The 16,457-nt window shown below is 36.0% G+C and overlaps 4 protein-coding genes across 6 annotated transcripts in view; 2 read left to right on the top strand and 2 right to left on the bottom strand.

Moving 5' to 3' along the window:
- acod1 (aconitate decarboxylase 1) overlaps positions 1–4,004 on the top strand; it is a 43,644-nt gene extending 39,640 nt beyond the window's left edge. For 2 of the 3 annotated variants that reach the window (XM_051119748.1, XM_051119746.1), the window contains exons 2-5: positions 492–653; positions 752–841; positions 979–1,178; positions 2,414–4,004. In XM_051119748.1, the coding sequence (XP_050975705.1) occupies positions 492–653; positions 752–841; positions 979–1,178; positions 2,414–3,383 (1,422 nt within the window). In that variant the 3' untranslated portion in view covers positions 3,384–4,004. Of the gene's footprint in view, positions 1–298; positions 314–491; positions 654–751; positions 842–978; positions 1,179–2,413 lie in introns of those variants that run through there. The other variant, XM_051119749.1, reaches the window with a different exon arrangement.
- A 998-nt stretch (positions 4,005–5,002) lies between these two features.
- Positions 5,003–7,265, bottom strand: zgc:162944 (uncharacterized protein LOC569993 homolog). The gene is made up of 4 exons (XM_051118485.1): positions 7,029–7,265; positions 6,456–6,627; positions 6,170–6,368; positions 5,003–5,286 (listed from the first exon to the last, which is right to left on the bottom strand). The coding sequence occupies exons 1-4, from the start codon at positions 7,134–7,136 to the stop codon at positions 5,091–5,093; spliced, it is 675 nt and encodes a 224-aa protein (XP_050974442.1). The 5' UTR covers positions 7,137–7,265; the 3' UTR covers positions 5,003–5,090.
- Positions 7,266–8,570: 1,305 nt separating this feature from the next.
- Positions 8,571–9,725, top strand: mrpl30 (mitochondrial ribosomal protein L30). The gene is made up of 5 exons (XM_051119711.1): positions 8,571–8,884; positions 8,986–9,045; positions 9,134–9,280; positions 9,359–9,432; positions 9,532–9,725. Exons 1-5 carry the CDS (start codon positions 8,834–8,836, stop codon positions 9,662–9,664), a joined length of 465 nt encoding a protein of 154 aa, XP_050975668.1. The 5' UTR covers positions 8,571–8,833; the 3' UTR covers positions 9,665–9,725.
- Positions 9,726–10,843: 1,118 nt separating this feature from the next.
- On the bottom strand, positions 10,844–15,650 carry txndc9 (thioredoxin domain containing 9). The gene is made up of 5 exons (XM_051119710.1): positions 15,597–15,650; positions 14,622–14,828; positions 13,768–13,886; positions 13,413–13,667; positions 10,844–11,059 (listed from the first exon to the last, which is right to left on the bottom strand). Exons 2-5 carry the CDS (start codon positions 14,805–14,807, stop codon positions 10,939–10,941), a joined length of 681 nt encoding a protein of 226 aa, XP_050975667.1. The 5' UTR covers positions 14,808–14,828; positions 15,597–15,650; the 3' UTR covers positions 10,844–10,938.
- Positions 15,651–16,457: the final 807 nt, after the last annotated feature.

Raw genomic sequence — 16,457 nt, 5'->3', positions numbered from 1 at the left:
TGTTTTTTTTTTGTTGTTTTTTTTTTTTTTGTTTGTTTTTTTTAATACTTGGAAATATATCATATGGAAATATACTGTAAAAACATGCAGTAGGATTGAAAATATGTAGTCATGTTCTTGTGAAAAGATTGAACTGTGATTTAATGCCATAAGGTAGTTGCAAATTGTGAAACAGTGCACTTTACGCTGTTGTGGTTAAGTAACCTTGGAAAGTTGGTGGTTAGTGAACAAGTTTTGCTAATAGGAACATCGGTATAAAAGGCGAACATTACCACAGTGAACTCACAGTAGGATTCAGACAATGATCAGAAAGGTACTGACTTTTAATCACTTAGTTCTTGCAGTATTTCTTTGCAGATTAAACCATTTTAGATAATTCATCTAGCTATTACTTTTCTAGACACATATTGCTACATTTAAAAATCAAATGATTCCTAAATGTATTGCTGATGATGTGCTATGCAAAATTATTATGATGATGATTTTCTCAGGGCGTTACTGAGAGTTTTGGGGCAGCAGTCTCCTGTCTGAGCACATCTCATCTGACAGATGAAGTGATTAGGAGGAGCAAGCGAATGATACTGGACACGCTGGGAGTGGGATTGCTTGGAACCAGCACTCCAGTCTTTAACACAGTCCTTCAGTGCAGCCAAGTAAGGATGGTGTTTACGCAGAGGAATATTCTTCGGTTGTCCTTCTTTGATGTCTTTTAGGTTTGATACACATTTCTTTGTATTTCTTTATAAATTAGAGGCAGCAAGCACTGGAAAACAGCAAGGTCTGGGGAAGACCAGGATTATCTCTTCCACCTCAGTATGCTGCCTTTGTTAATGGAGTTGCGGTAGGTCATTTTAAATCATCTCTTTCAGAAATACATATACTTGTGCTATAAACAATCATTTAATTCTACGTAATCAAACATGTCTTGCTAATGAATATCTCAGATTGATAATAGGATGTGTTCCTGTGATATATTAGGTGCACTCTATGGACTTTGATGACACCTGGCATCCAGCCACTCACCCCTCTGGCGCTGTGTTGCCGGCTGTCCTGGCACTGGCTGAAACTTTGCCTGTTAAACCCTCTGGCCTGGAGCTGTTGCTGGCTTTCAATGTAGGCATAGAGGTTCAGGGGAGACTCCTGAGGTTTTCTAAAGAGGCATACAACATTCCCAAAAGGTAAATAAAATAAATCATAGAAATGGTCTGCCCTGGCTTCATTTTTAAAGCTAATCATGTGATTTTGACTTTCAAATGGACATCGTAGGCATTTTCAGTTTTAGTAATTGGGGATGAAACTGAAACTTCATGATGTATTTGTGGAATATCAAAGTAAGCAGAAGCGTTAATCAGTGAATCTGTAAATTCAGTTTCATTTATAATTCATTAAATATTCAGTAAAGCTTAACAGATAATTTGTTTCTGTATAATCAGTTACGGATTTAAAGTGTAATTACACTACATTCAAACTTTTGGGTTCAGTAATATTTTTAATGACTTTAAAAAGTCTAATGCTCACCAAGGCTGCACTTATTTGATCAAAAATACAGTAAAAAGACTAATATTGTGAAATATTATTACAATTTAAAATAACTGCATTAATTAAAATGTGATTTATATCTATGATGACAACGCTGGATTTTCAGCATCACTGCTTCAGTCTTAAGGGTCACACAGTCCTTCAGAAATCATTCTAATATGCTGATGTGCTGCTCAAGAAACACTTATCAGTTATTATCAGTGATAAATGTATCACTGATGTATTTCATGAACAGAAATTTCATAAACACGGTGTTTATTTAAAAAAGAAATCTTTTGTAATAATGTAAAAGTCTTTAAGGTCACTTTTGATCAAGTTAAATATATATATATATATATATTTTTTTTTTTTAACCAACCAAACGCAAAACTTAAACGAAGAAAATGTTCCCAGTCAGCGAATAGCGCCAACTGAGTTACCCGGATGAGCCTGTGTTATTTAATGAAATACTTTAAAGGCTGTGTATAAATAAAACGCGAGCAGAACAAGTTTCTAAATAGTTTTAAAAAACGGATAATTCTGGTCCTTGATTCAGTATGGTTGAGCCACGTTTGAAGCTATTGTAAATTACTCTACAAACATACACCTTTGTTTACTTCTGTTTGGCAACCACAACTGTTTATGAGGAACTACGTTGTTTGGTGGAAGAATACTGTTTTTATTATTATCATTACACTTTATTTGCTCTGTTTTATTTAGCGAAACCTTACTATGTATATGGAATAACCATTTTATAAAAGCAATAAGCCCTGTAAAGCTGTGGTTTACAACTTCTTGGGGCTTGTTGCTTTAACAGTTACACTGGAATTTGATTTTAATGCAAAACTGTCCTCACCATACTTGTTTGATTAACAAAGATGTTTTTATTTATTAGATTCCACCCGCCTGCAGTTGTCGGGGTTATGGGCAGCGCGGCTGCTACGGCTAAACTTTTGGGTCTCCCAGCGGCCCAGAGCATAGCAGCTCTAGCAATAGCCTGCTCATCTGCTGGAGCGCCCATGGCAAATGCTGCGACTCAAACCAAACCTCTCCACATGGGTAATGCAGCCCGGGGTGGTCTGGAGGCCTCCCAGCTCGCTTTTCTGGGCCTCGAGGGTAACACACAGATTCTGGATCTGGAATCAGGCTTCGGGGCCTTCTATCCAGATTACGTCCCTCACCCGCTGGTTGAGGTCACCCCTAGTTCCCATTACAGGTGGGTGTTAGAAGACCAGAACATTGCGCAGAAGCGCTTTCCCGCTCATCTCGGGATGCACTGGGTTGCGGATGCAGCAATAGAAGCGAGGGCGAAATTTCTGGACAAATACCCAAATGCAGATCTAAGTCAAATCAATAAGATCACTCTCAGAGTGCCCTCATCCAGATATGTAGATTGCCCTCTTCCGGTTAGCGAGCACCAGGCCAGACACTCATTCCAGTTCAACTGCTGTACCGCTCTGCTGGATGGTGAGGTCACTGTCGAGTCCTTCAGCAAAAGCCAGATGAACAGAAGTGCCCTGAAGGAGATGCTTCTGAAAGTACAGCTGGAAAATCCACATGACAATCATTCGAGTTTTGAAAAGATGTATTGCGAAATTGCTGTGGAGACAACACAGGGGGAAACGTTCAGTGCACGCTGTAACACTTTTTATGGTCACTGGAGGAAACCACTTAGTCATGAGGATCTGGTGAGGAAGTTCAGGGCTAATGCTTTGAATGTGCTGAGTGCTGATGTTGTGGAGGGTATTATTTACACTGTAGACCGTCTGGACACAAACCAAGACTGTTCAATGCTTTGGTCATACATGCACTTTAATAAGCACATGATGCACAAAGATGAGCGCCGCTACTCAGCTTTGGCCTGAATTATGCCATCATTTAGGCTAATAGAAAGTATGTCAGTGAACCACCTGTCATATTGAAACCTGTCATGACATGTTCCTTTATTCTCCTTTTGGTGGATTCGTACTAATTTTGATGGTGAATATGATAAATGCATAAATGCTGATGAGGTAAAAGCTTGAGAACCATTGAGGTATTGTGACTTGAATCTTGTGTTTTGCATTCCAACCAAATGTTACAAGGTAATTCCTTACCAAAACCAACTTTTGTATGTGATTACAAGTATATTCGACAAGCATTTTGAGTGTATTCTGGCTGACCTACTGTATTTCTGCAATGTCAGACTTTTTTTTCCAAATACACAACATTAAGTAATAGTGCTCTTTCATCAGATGTAGCTTTTCCCAGAAATTGGAGAATAAGTTTCTTTCACTTGTCGAACTGAAAGTGAAGAGAGAATACAGCTTTGTTCATTTTCACGTTTCTGAATGAAAGGTTTCACATCATTTTCCCTCTTTTGTTTGTGCATCACTGTTTTCTGTTCTGTTTCTCTATTTTTTTCTATCTCATGTTGAAATTACCTTGACATTACCATGTTGAATTATTGTATAATTGTTGTTTATCTAATAAAGTAATTTACATTACCACTATCATTAGACTTTTTTTTTTTAAGAAGTCTCATACGCTCACCAAGGCTGTATTTATTTGATCAAAGATGCAGTAAAATGGTAATACTTGTGAAATATTATTTTAATTTAAAATAACTGGTTTCTCTTCTAATATATTTTAAAATATAACTTATTCCTTTGATGACAGTTATTGAAAATAATGTTCAGCAGTCATTACTCTAGTCTTCAGTGTCACACGATCCTTCAGAAATCACTCTAATATGCTGATTTGATGCTTAAGACACATTTCAACACACTTTCTTAATAAAAGTACTTCTGAATAAAACCTTTTAAATGATTAGTTTATGTATGACCTTTATAGTGTATTTTTAGAAAAACGGGACACTTTAAAGTTACTTAACATCTCTGTTCCTGACCTGACCCTCAGACTTTAAAAATAAGCATTACTAGGTAGTTGTTTAAAAGTTATCATAAATGATTTCTCCAATCAATAAATATTTAAATAAAGCTTGGACTCATTATTCCATCTGTAACAAACTCACCAGGAGTTTGACTGACAGGCGAGCTGACCAATCATAGTGCCTAATCTGTCATTTTTGACCGACAAACAAACCAGACAGAAGAGTAGATTACCATTGCTGAACATAAACTTGAAAAATGTTGTGTACTGACGTCTTTCCTTGGTTGAAACAAGATACCTTCTTATTCTCATTTATGTTTGTTTCATGCTACAACTAATAAAGAGGAAGAGACGATTGGCTTAAACTGAGGCACTACAGCAATCTGTCATGGCACATTAAAGAGCCACAAAATGGTATGTATTGTTTGAATTTCTTAAAAAAAAGTCAAAATTTAAAAGCTGAGACTTTGTTTTATATTAAAGTAACCTGCTCTGTCTTGTCTGTTGGCGTGTTGCCAATTTCTCTTTGCTCTGCAATTTTTTTCCACTGCGTGAGAACATGATTTGTGGCATGAGAGCAGCATGGCTTGTTGGACACAGTCTTTGCAAAGGGTCAGTTATGTTACTTGTTTATTCAGATGCTGGAATCGTTTTATACAAACATTAGAACGACAGGGTTAATCCAGTTATTTTGCAGGAATTCAGGCAAGTTTCAGCACCTCCTGTACCATCACTCCAATTCCATCAAATATTTCATGTAGTGGTGCTTTGCACATGAAAGCACAGGTGGTGACAATCTTATTTTTCTCATCGACATGAGCCTCATTCACATGCTTGCAGACGTGCTTGCAGCCAAGCTGAGAAATAGCTTCTGCGGTGTCTGGAACATCTGGATACCTGAAAGCCAAAGATTCAGATGCCTCAGTGCTGCCTTTTTATATAAATATCAAAAGTTTTGTGAACAATACAGAAACACAAAAATACCTGTGTATAAAAGACATGGCTTTGTTTAAACAGAGCTCTACCTTTTCTATTGGTTAAAATTTATTCCTTTGCAGTTTAATCATATTCTCCATAATATACACTACCAGTCAAAAGTTTTTGAACAGTGAGATTTTTAATGTTTTTAAAGAAGTCTCTTCTGCTCACCAAGCCTGCATTCATTTGATCCAAAGTACAACAAAAGCAGTAATATTGTGAAATATTTTTACTATTTAAAATAACTGTAATTTATTCCGGTGATCAAAGCTACATTTTCAGCATCATTACTCCAGTCTTTAGTGTCACATGATCCTTCACAAATCACTCTAATATGCTGATTTGCTGTTTAAGAAACATTTTTATCATTATTATCAATATTTAAAACAGTTAAGTACTTTTTTATACACTATACCATTCCAATAATAATAATAATAAATGCTTTAAGCAGCAAATAAGAATATTAGAATGATTTCTGAAGGATCATGTGATTGGAGTAATGATGCTAAAAGTTCAGCTTTAAATCACAGGAATAAATTACATTCTAAAATATATTCAAATAGAAAAGTTATTTTGAATAGTAAAAATATTTCAAAATGTTACTGTTTTTGCTGTACTTTGGATTGAATAAATGCAGGCTTGGCAAGCAGAAAAGACTGTTTTTACTGAAAGTTTTTACTGTTCAAAAACTTTTGACTGGTAGTGTATAAACTTTAGAACAGTAGTGTATATGCAAATTGCAGAGTTTGTTCTATACACAAATTTCTTATCTCTAAAAACTATTGTAAGTCACATAATTTACCTATCATCCTTGTCATGGCCAACAGTCACTTCACAGCCAGGGAAAACCTTAGCTGCCAGCACAGGTGAGATGCAGCACAGGCCAATGGGCTTCTTCTCAGCATGGAAGGCCTGTAGCACTGTTTTAACCTGCTCATTGACTGAGCAGTCTTTACCCTGGACAGCCCAGCTACACAGGTTCTTGGCTGCCCCAAAGCCACCTGCAAAATAACGTTAAAATAATGCAAAACTGAAAAAATGCTGAGCTGAATAGTGTACAGGCATTCTTCCATAAGTAGTGTGCTAACCAGGGAATATGATGGCATCCAGATCCTTTACACTGAGCTCAGAAAGGTCTTGGATATCACCCCGGGCCAGTCTGGCACTCTCTACAAGCACATTTCTCTTTTCCTCTGTTGGAGAGCCTTTCAAGTGATCTACAACATGCATCTGATCAGTGTTGGGTGCAAATATCTTGACCTGTGGGAAGGTTAGTTTAGTTATCACAGTCCTGTACAATGTAAAAGAAAAATGAATTACATGCTGTTTTACAAGGTAGGCTGAAAATGATGTTAAACCAGCTAAACAAATATACAAATATGCTCTAATGTACATATTTAATAGTTTAAACGCTTTGCTTCTTTGTCAAGAGTAAGGACAGTGCAGTGTACCCAATGCAAGGGGAAAAGGCAGCTTGTTACAATCCATTCATATGATTGTGATGTCCATATTTAAATAAGTGATCTGATATAAATAGAATCACCTTGACTAGTCATGAGCTTTAGATGAGTCACCTATTTTTTGTATTATATATTGTGTTCTGTTTTTATCTCTACTGTTAAGTTCTATGCAGTGAAGACCATCAGAGCTGATAAACTTACAGTAGCTTTCTGACGACTCAGATGAACCAGAACCGCAGACGCCTCGTGGATTTCACTTCCATCAAACACACCACAGCCTGCCAACACTACAGCTACACGCTTTCCCATCTCTCTAAACGAAACGAAGTCACAAATGCAACGAAAATCGCAATGAACTTGAAAGGCTTCGAACTTTTGCGTTTACTCAAAATGTATGGTACCACAGCCTCTCTAGCCACCGTAGCGATGTTCAGTTCATACGATTCATAAATGAATCGTTCTTTCGAGTCGAATCTTTTTAGTGAATCTGTTGAACAGTCTGAATGATTCGTTCGGAGTAAACAACTTATGGTCTCATTTGTACATTGTTTATAACGTAGGATTTTGTTAATTTAGGCAAAAAAAAAAAAAAAAAAAAAAAAAAAAAAAAAAAAAAAAAATTATATGTATATATATATATATATATATATGTTTAATGTGAATTATACTTACACTACCAGTCAAAGATTTTTGGACAGTAAGATTTTTAATGTTTTTTAAACAAGTCTCTTCTGCTCACCAAGCCTGCATTTGTTTGATCCAAAATACAGCAAACGCATTAATTAATATTGTGAAATATTTCTACCATTTATTTGATTTCTTTGATCAAAGCTAAATTTTCAGCATCATTACTCCACTCTTCTAATACGCCGATTTGCTGTTCAAGAAACATTTTTATTATTATCAATATTTACATTTTTATTTACATTTTTTTCAGGATTCTCTGATGAGTAGAAAGATCCAAAGATAAGCATTTATCTAAAATAAAAAGCTTTTGTACCATTATATACTTTATTGTTCAAAAAGCTTGGAGTCAGTATCATTTTAATTTATTTGGGGATTATAGAAATTAATACTTTTATATAGCAAATATGCTTTAAACTGATCAAACGTTATGATAAAGACATTTCAGATAAACGCTGAGTTCTGAACTTTCTATTCATTAAAGAAACCTGAACAAATTCTACTCAGCTGTAAACATGATAATAATGTGTCTTTTGAGCAGCAAATCAGAATCTTAGAATGATTTCTGAAGGATCATGTGACTGGAGTAACGATGCTAAAAATTCATCTTTGAAATCACAGGGCTAAATTAGATTTTAAAATACATTCAAATAGCAAACAGTTAAAAATTAATAACAGCAAAAATATTTTTTTAAATTTGACTGTTTTGCTGTACTTTGGTTCAGATAAATGCAGACTTGGTGAGCAGAAGAGACTTCTTTAAAAAACATTAAAAATCTTACTGTTCAAAAACTTTTGACTTGTAGTGTAGGTTCAGAATTTTTTAAATTAACATTTTTTAAAGCTTAATCATGTAGGGACACTTGAAATTACAATAAATACAACTCATTTAATATAAACGGTAATAAACCATTTGTCGTTATAGGTTTACTGAAACGTTTTTAAACATGTAATATCGATGTAGCAGAACTGTGGAACACTTCTTAACCGATTCTTTGAAATGAACCGTTCTAAGGCTCCGGATCGAAAAACTTTTATTTTGAAATGACTCTTTTACCAAATAGTCGTTTCCGTTTCCAGTCAACATATTTGACATACATGCATGCGATGTAGTATAGTTAGTTGTTATTGTACGTTTATCCATTAACATATCGCAATAGCATGGGTATTTAAGTAAATACCAAAAAAAATCCTTTATGCAGTTGTTGTCACTATATACTCGATTTAATAAGTGCTGTACCGGGCATGATTAAATCTAGCTAGCCTGCTAGCTAATAACCTTGCTGAGTAGCGTTCAAGTCAGCGCCAGTCAGTGTGTAACCATGGCAGGACTCTATCGAGCTCTGCTCACATCTGCCTCCAGTGTCACAAAGGTGAGTTTCATTTACATTTCATCATCAACCTCGATGATAACTGATCTGATGACTGATGTCAAAAGTGTGCTTAATAAAACCTTTTAAAACTGTCATTGCAGAATCTGACACAAGCCACATCATGTCGCACTAAATTCACGAAGAGTCGCATCCCTGCACAGGTGTGTGACGGTTCAAATGTCCTTGCGTCGTTTTATTCGAATCTGTTTATTGAACGTAATAACGTCACAGCATATTTTCGTCTTTTAGGTGTTTGAGGAACGAGCGAAAGAACATGACGTGTATGGTGGTGATCCAGAACATCCACATAAACTGCATATAGTAACAAGAGTTAAAAGCACAATGAGACGACCCTATTGGGAAAAGAAGGTTGTAAAGAGTTTGGGGCTTATGAAGGTAGGATTTTTTTTTTTTTTTTTAAACTATCATATTCCAGTGACATATTATGTAATACATGATGTTCTTTATCACTAGGCACATGAACCCCGTATCCACAAGAACACCCCATCAGTGAATAATCTACTGAAAATCATTAAGCATCTAGTTAGGTAAAAGATGGACTTTTATATTTCATAACACTTTAAATCGGTGTAACATGATTGTTGACCATTAGAATAAACTCATTTAAATAATATCTTGATTTCCAGGATTGAGCCTCTCAAGCTCCCCTATGGATTACCTGCTGAGGAGGACATGGCTAACACGTATCTGAATAGCAAAGGGGAGCTGGTGGTGAAACGTCTCCTGAAACCAGTTGAACAGAAAGCCATTGAGTCATAGAATCTTTGTGGCCTATCATTTGTGTGTTGTTTTTGTTGTTTAATAAAGATTAAAATATCAAGCTTCTTTACTGTAGCTTAAACTTTCACTGGGAAAGCAAGAACTGATAAAATGTAAATGTGTACTTGGTTGCTCTAGATGTAAGTGACAGCCAATTGCATGAATGTAAAATATAAATTAATAGATCTCAATTTTCTACAAAATTGTGTTTTTCAAACATCAATCACTCAGGTGATGTAATATGTGACCCTGGACCACAAAACCAGTCATAAGTGTCAATTTTTTGAAATTGAGCTTTATACATAATCTGAAAGCTGAATAAATAAGCTTTCCATCGATGTATAGTTTGTTAGGATAAAGCAATATTTAGCCAAGATACAACTATTTCAGTATATGGAATCTGAGGGTGCAAAAAAAATTAAATATTGAGAAAATTGCCTTTAAAGTTGTCCAAATTAAGTTCTTTGCAATGCATATTACTAATCAAAAATTAAGTTTTGATATATTTACAGTAGGAAATTTACAAAATATCTTAATGGAACATGATCTTTACTTAATTTCCTATTGATTTTTGGCATAAAAGAAAAATCAATAATTTTGAACCATACAGTGTATTTTTGGCTATTGCTACAAATAAACCCCAACGACTTAAGACTGGTTTTGTGGTCCAGGGTCACATATACAAATCACTAATGTGTTCAGTTTGACAGAAAAACATTTTTCATTGACATGAACAAAACAGGCATAGTATATCATTTTTTTTAATAAGTCATGTACTGCTATAAAAGAAAAAAAAAAGCACTTCCTTCACATCAATGGGAGAAAGAGGTGGCGATTCTTAGTGGAATACAGAAGTTTGCTTCCTTGGCACTTGTTTGATGCTCACTGATCTGAGCATCAGTCCATCAGAGGCAAAAATGTCAATTTTGTGTTTGCACCATTGTTTAAATGCTTCGGTTTTTCCATCTTACAAAAACTCAATCTTCCTTAACTAGTAAATCAGTGCTAAAGAGAGAAAGAACCTTCACCAGAATTATGCTCCACAGAAAAGTTTCACTTCTGTACATTAAAATTAAAGAGATGAAATGAAGTATTAATACCCTATCAGGTGGTATTCAGTCATCTTAAAATAGGTCAACATAAGACAAAGGTGAGAAACAGAAGAAATTAAATAGACACTGAAAAAAAAAAAGTGACCACAAAGCGGTGTTACAAGACTTAGGACTGTTAATGTAGGAAGCCCTGAGAAAAACGGAGCTTGATGTTTTTGTCCTCTAGTCGTCATCAGATTCAGAGTCCGAATCATAACCTTTGCCTCTGATGGTCTTTTTCTCCACCTTGGTGAACTTTGACCCTGACTTGTGTCCAATAGTTGGTGGCTCCAAAAGATTCCCACTAGAAGGAGAAAAGACAGACATTTAAAAGTAGTTTTAATAAAAATAAACAAAGAAATGTTTACTTTTATTCAGCAAGGACACATTAAATTGTTTAGAAGTTACAGTGAATATATTTACGTTATTTAAAAAAATCAATTAAAAATGCTGTTTTTGTGAAATTCACGTATCTTGAAAAAAAAAAATCATGGTTTCAGCATAAAATAATAATAAGAAATACTTCTTGAGCACCAAATCAGCATATTAGAATTATTTCTGAAGGATCTCTTTATCTTTGCCAACACAGGAATACATTACATTTTAAAACATATTACTGGGGACATAAAATGGAGAATCGAAATGTTTTAGATTTTTACACATATACTTTACAATAATGTTTTTATTGTAAATTTTTTTCCCCTTACATTTTATACAGCGTTTTTCTGGGCACTCAAAGTGCTTTTACATAGAAGGGGGAATCTCCTCAACCACCACCAGTGCGCAGCATCCACCTGGATGATGCGACAGCAGTCATATTGTGCCAGAATGCCCACCACACACCAGCTTATTGGTGGAGAGGAGACAGAGTGATGAAGCCAATCAGAATCAGAATATGGGGATGATGAGGAGGCCATGATGTTCAGAAGCCAATAGGCAAATTTGGTCAGGATGCCGGGGTTACACCCCTACTCTTTTCGAAGGACATCCTGGGATTTTTAATGACCACAGAGAGTCAGGACCTCGGTTTAACGTTTCATCTGAATGACGGTGCTCTTTTTAAAGTATAGTGTCCCAGTCACTACACTGGGGCATTAGGGCCCACACAGACCACAGGCTGAGCACCCCCTGCTGGCCTCACTAACACCTCTTCCAGCAGCAACCTAGTTTTCCCAGGAGGTCTCCCATCCAGATACTGACCAGGCTCAACCCTGCTAAGCTTCAGTGGGTAACCAGTCTTGGGCTGCAGGGTGATATGGCTACTGAAAAAGCCATTGTAAGAAACTCTAGAACAAAAACATACTGCAAGTTTCAGAGCTCAAACCTAACTCCCTAGTTTAAAGGATTAGTTTATTTCCAGGTCATTCAAAATGTTTCTCTTTCTTCAGTCAAAAAGAAATTAAGGATTTTGAGGGAAACTTTCCAGGATTTTTCTCCATATAGTAGACTTCAATGGGGATCACTGGGTTGAAGGTCCAAATAGCAGTTTCAACGAAGCTTCAAAAGGCTCAACACAATCCCCGCCCAAGGAATAAGTAATGATAAGAAATGATCTGTCGTTTAAAAAAAAATATATATATAAATAAATTCATGTACTTTTTTTTTAGCCACAAATGCTTGTCTTGCAATAGCAAAACTTCACGCATTATGTAGTCACGATGGAAAGGACCCCAGTGATTCCCTTTGAAGAATCCTTTACAGAAAAAGGTAAAACAAAGATCTAGGGCGATTTTGAATTTGGAGGAGAAAATGAGTGCAATTTGTAGCATTTAACCAGCATTTATGGTTAAAAAGTATATTATTAATTTTTTTAAAGAAAATGATAGATCATTTCACTAGATAAGACCCTTACTCCTCGGGTGGGATCATTTAGAGCCCTTTGAAGCTGCATTGAAACAGCTTTTTTAACCTTCAATCCGTTAAGCACCGTTAAGTCCACTACATGGAGAAAAATCCTGGAATGTTTTCCTCAAAAACCTTGATTTCTTTGTAAATTACCTGGAAATTTGTATTCCAAAAGTGAACTAAACCTTTAAAATACAAATTATTATTTTTTTCTCCTTTCCCAGAAATCAGGATAATCACAACGTAACATTTCTCCTCAACACGTCCCTTAACATGCGCCATCATCGTATGTAATCTAAGGAGGTGTGTTCTGATCAACACGTCTGTTCAATCATAAGAGTGACACTAGTGTTCTTTAAAGACCGTCAAACTCAAACATAATTACACTGAAATGCCCCGTTCTTCCACTCTGGTGCCCTTGAATAGTGGGTTAACCCTGTACCACCTCAGTGTGTTTAAATATCCACCTTTTTCTTCAACACGGAAGTAAGCTTATGGGTGAGTCTTCCGGTTCATTAGCCGCTATAGGGAAATAACGAGAAGTTTAACAATGTGCAATAAACGGTAAAACTGTTTGCACTACAAACCAGTGTGTTCACAATTAAGATAATACATTAAATAATATGGTAAGACACACCAATTTGCAATATCAAGTAGCAAAGCGAGCGGTTTTGTACAGCTAAAAATAGCTGGACGCAGATGAGACCGGAAGCCAAACCCATAAAATTTACAAATGGCCATACCTGCTCTTGCGTGGAAAAAAAGGTGGATAGAATATAAAATAGTATGTATATAATATATCCTTCACTCACCTGTAGTTAATGATATCTGAGCACCCAAGTCTCCACTCCAGCATTTCAGTAGGGAATTCATCTGTGTTGCCCAGATCGGTGAAACCTACAACATAATCTTTAGTCTTCCCATCCTTCACCAGAGCTAGTGTTGGAATGACTTTAATCCTCAGCCTCTCGGTTAGGAATGGAGCCTTCTCAACATTTAGTTTGATGAACTTTGTTTCCAGATGTTTCTTCGCCAAAATAGCTAGATGCTTGTCCAAAATTTTGCATCTTCGAAAAAAAAAAATGTAATTGAATATATCTGTATGCACAATTGATTTATAATACAAAACACAAGGATATTATAAGAAACAAAACAACCCTCAAATACCTGAAGGTAGAATCTCTGTAGAAATGGCAGACCACATTTTTGCTATCTTTCACCTCAGCAAAGAAATCCTTCTCACTTGGGATCTCTCTGTATTCACCATGTCCTTTAGATATCCACTCCTGAGAACAGACACATACAACAGATCACAACGTTTCATCACACTAGTTGGGGAATCTGATATGTTGCAATGCTCTCTATCAAACACTTCATGTGAATAACTCATTTTAAAACTACATTTAAAGCAAGTTTAAGACTTCTTTAAAAACATTTATAATAGAGTGTTTTTACGATGCGTCATCAATCGGCCATATTGGTGGCACTGTAAACCTAGCACTGAACCGAAGGAAACTCACAAATTTTGCTTATTATTTCTGTTGAAAATAGTCAATTATTGTCATGTTTTAGGCTGTACTAATCGGATTGGGAAAAACATTTGGAGTGCTATAAACTGCCAAGAAGTTATAACAAATCAAGTAGAGGAGTGCAAAAAACTGTGGTTGGCCAAACTAAACCAGGATTTCCAGGGCAAGAATCTTGACAACATTCGTGTATGTTTTTATCATGTCTGGCTAATATTTTAATTAATACTGCTCGTACAAATCTTTACCACCTGTTAACTTTGGTTTGTCAAAAAATTTTCCCTTTTTTTGCTCAATTCCTTCTCTATATGATTTAGCAGCTTCCACACATTTTTCCCCCCGTGTTTTAGACAGCATAAATTAGCAGAACAACATATTCAGTAGTACATTTTCCATGCAATCAATACTGTTGTTTACATCCAACTATCTCCAATATGGCCGCGCATCCTGGTAACTGACCAAACCGTGACGTATATGCAAACCCTTTATACCCACCTGCTTCTGTTTCTGAGCTTTCTTAAGGGCCTCAAGCCTTCTTTCCTTAAGTCGCTCCAGATCATCTTCATCCATGCGCTCCAACTTGCCCAATTCAGCATCCAGCTGCTCTTCCACCATCCGTGCCGACTGCAGCACCTGCTGCTCCAGAGCCTTTGCAACAACCTCCATGGACTGACTGGCCATTTTCTCTTTCTTTCTGACTGCCTCTTAGAAAAACAGCACATTGTTGGATGCAATTAGATACTGACAAGAAATGTAACGCCCCATTTAAATAAGTAAACAGTGAACTTAATTATTAAAATAAATTAATACAAGCTACTCTTTATACTAGATGAACTTTAGGTTGGTCTAATAGGTCTAACAACAAAACATAACATTTGAACCTTTATTTATTTTTTAAGCTAATAGCATTAAGGCGTCTGTAGGAATAAAGCAATAAGCTACTTGGTAAACAGTTCTGAATTGACACTTTTGAAGTGCAGAGAGCATGAAATTGAACAAATGCTGCTCATGTATGAAAGGTGTGGCACAAGTTAGTCAATAAGCGTCTGGGTTTTATGGTCATTCTGTTTATTCACAACAATAGAGATACTAGTAGCGGGCCAGCGCCTAACTACAGCCGCATAATGACAGACATGCCAGCTTGGTTTACTTTTTCCATTTTCCGTGTCAGTGTCTCATCAACAGTTGCTGATTCAACAGGCAATAAGATTTGGTAAATAAGTACTGTTGAGTATAAAACTGATATGTTGGGCTTTGTGTCAAAGCGTGCTAGTGCTAGGCTTGCGCTGGCTTTCAAGCACCGTGGTAACGGCAGCTTTGATCACCAAAAGAGACTAAAAATTGTCTGTTGCCTGGTTAAGCGGAAAGCAACACACTCTCCACAAAGCAACGACAAACGAGAAATAATTTAACTGACATAACGTTTAAAATGTATTATTTTGGTTATGTAGGTCAGGAAAGAGCACTTACCGAAGCCGTATAATTTCTAGAAGGCGGCACACTGACGCAGGTTTCACGTAGAGGCGTCGACTGATTACGTCATGCAATCGTAGCACTTTCGACGCATTTTAGAACCAACATAAATATATTTAAAAATATATGAAAATGCCAGCCTCAGCCCAATCAGAGGTACCAGTACTTACATAGAAACCTATACAAAGTAGCCAGAAAGAAATGCTAATTTTAAAGAAATACGTCAGATGGATTTAGGGGCTTTTTTAACTGAACTCTTCCTATATTTTTATTGTTCTGTAATACATTTTTTGTACATATATCGCCTTGTTTAGTTCAAATTTGCACGTTATTTATTTATATGTCGTTACTGCCACTGAGCTTCCCCGTGGTGTACTTGTATGCCATAGCATACTAGATATTTTATTCATTACTGATGCTGTAACTGTATTATTTTGCTACATGACACAAAATACAGCTTGTTCTAGAAGTAAATGCCGAAATGCCTTTCGTCTTTATCCTTTTTAGGTATCTTATTTAATTAGCTTAGCGTGAGATGTCTTCTGTTACATTATCACTGTTAGTTTTGTTATTTACAGATCAATTTTAGCCTGATCGATCCACAAATGTGACCCTGGACCACAAAACCAGTCATAAGTAGCACAGGTATATTTGTAGCAATAGCCAACAATAACGTTACACTGTATGGGCCAAAATTATCGATTTTTCTTTTATGCCAAAAGTCATTAGGATCATGTTCCATTAAGATGTTTTGTAAATTAAAACCATAAATATATCAAAACTTAATTTTTGATTAGTAATATGCCTAAGAACTTCATGTGGACAACTTTAGAGGCGATTTTCTTAATATTTTTTTTC

Source organism: Labeo rohita, chromosome 9 (assembly GCF_022985175.1).
Source record: "Labeo rohita strain BAU-BD-2019 chromosome 9, IGBB_LRoh.1.0, whole genome shotgun sequence".
Lineage (NCBI taxonomy): Eukaryota > Metazoa > Chordata > Actinopteri > Cypriniformes > Cyprinidae > Labeo > Labeo rohita.
Note: the sequence above shows the minus strand (reverse complement) of the source record. Positions and strands in the feature narration are given on the sequence as shown.

Coding starts and splice junctions, on each gene's coding strand:
- zgc:162944 (XM_051118485.1), bottom strand. CDS start 7,136: ATGGGAAAGCGTGTAGCTGTAGTGTTGGCAGGCTGTGGTGTGTTTGAT. Junction 6,628..7,028: donor TGAGTCGTCAGAAAGCTACT/GTAAGTTTATCA, acceptor ACCTTCCCACAG/GTCAAGATATTTGCACCCAA. Junction 6,369..6,455: donor GGATGCCATCATATTCCCTG/GTTAGCACACTA, acceptor GTTATTTTGCAG/GTGGCTTTGGGGCAGCCAAG.
- mrpl30 (XM_051119711.1), top strand. CDS start 8,834: ATGGCAGGACTCTATCGAGCTCTGCTCACATCTGCCTCCAGTGTCACA. Junction 9,281..9,358: donor AGAGTTTGGGGCTTATGAAG/GTAGGATTTTTT, acceptor CTTTATCACTAG/GCACATGAACCCCGTATCCA. Junction 9,433..9,531: donor ATCATTAAGCATCTAGTTAG/GTAAAAGATGGA, acceptor CTTGATTTCCAG/GATTGAGCCTCTCAAGCTCC.
- txndc9 (XM_051119710.1), bottom strand. CDS start 14,807: ATGGCCAGTCAGTCCATGGAGGTTGTTGCAAAGGCTCTGGAGCAGCAG. Junction 13,887..14,621: donor AAGCTCAGAAACAGAAGCAG/GTGGGTATAAAG, acceptor GTCTGTTCTCAG/GAGTGGATATCTAAAGGACA. Junction 13,668..13,767: donor TACAGAGATTCTACCTTCAG/GTATTTGAGGGT, acceptor TTTTTTTCGAAG/ATGCAAAATTTTGGACAAGC.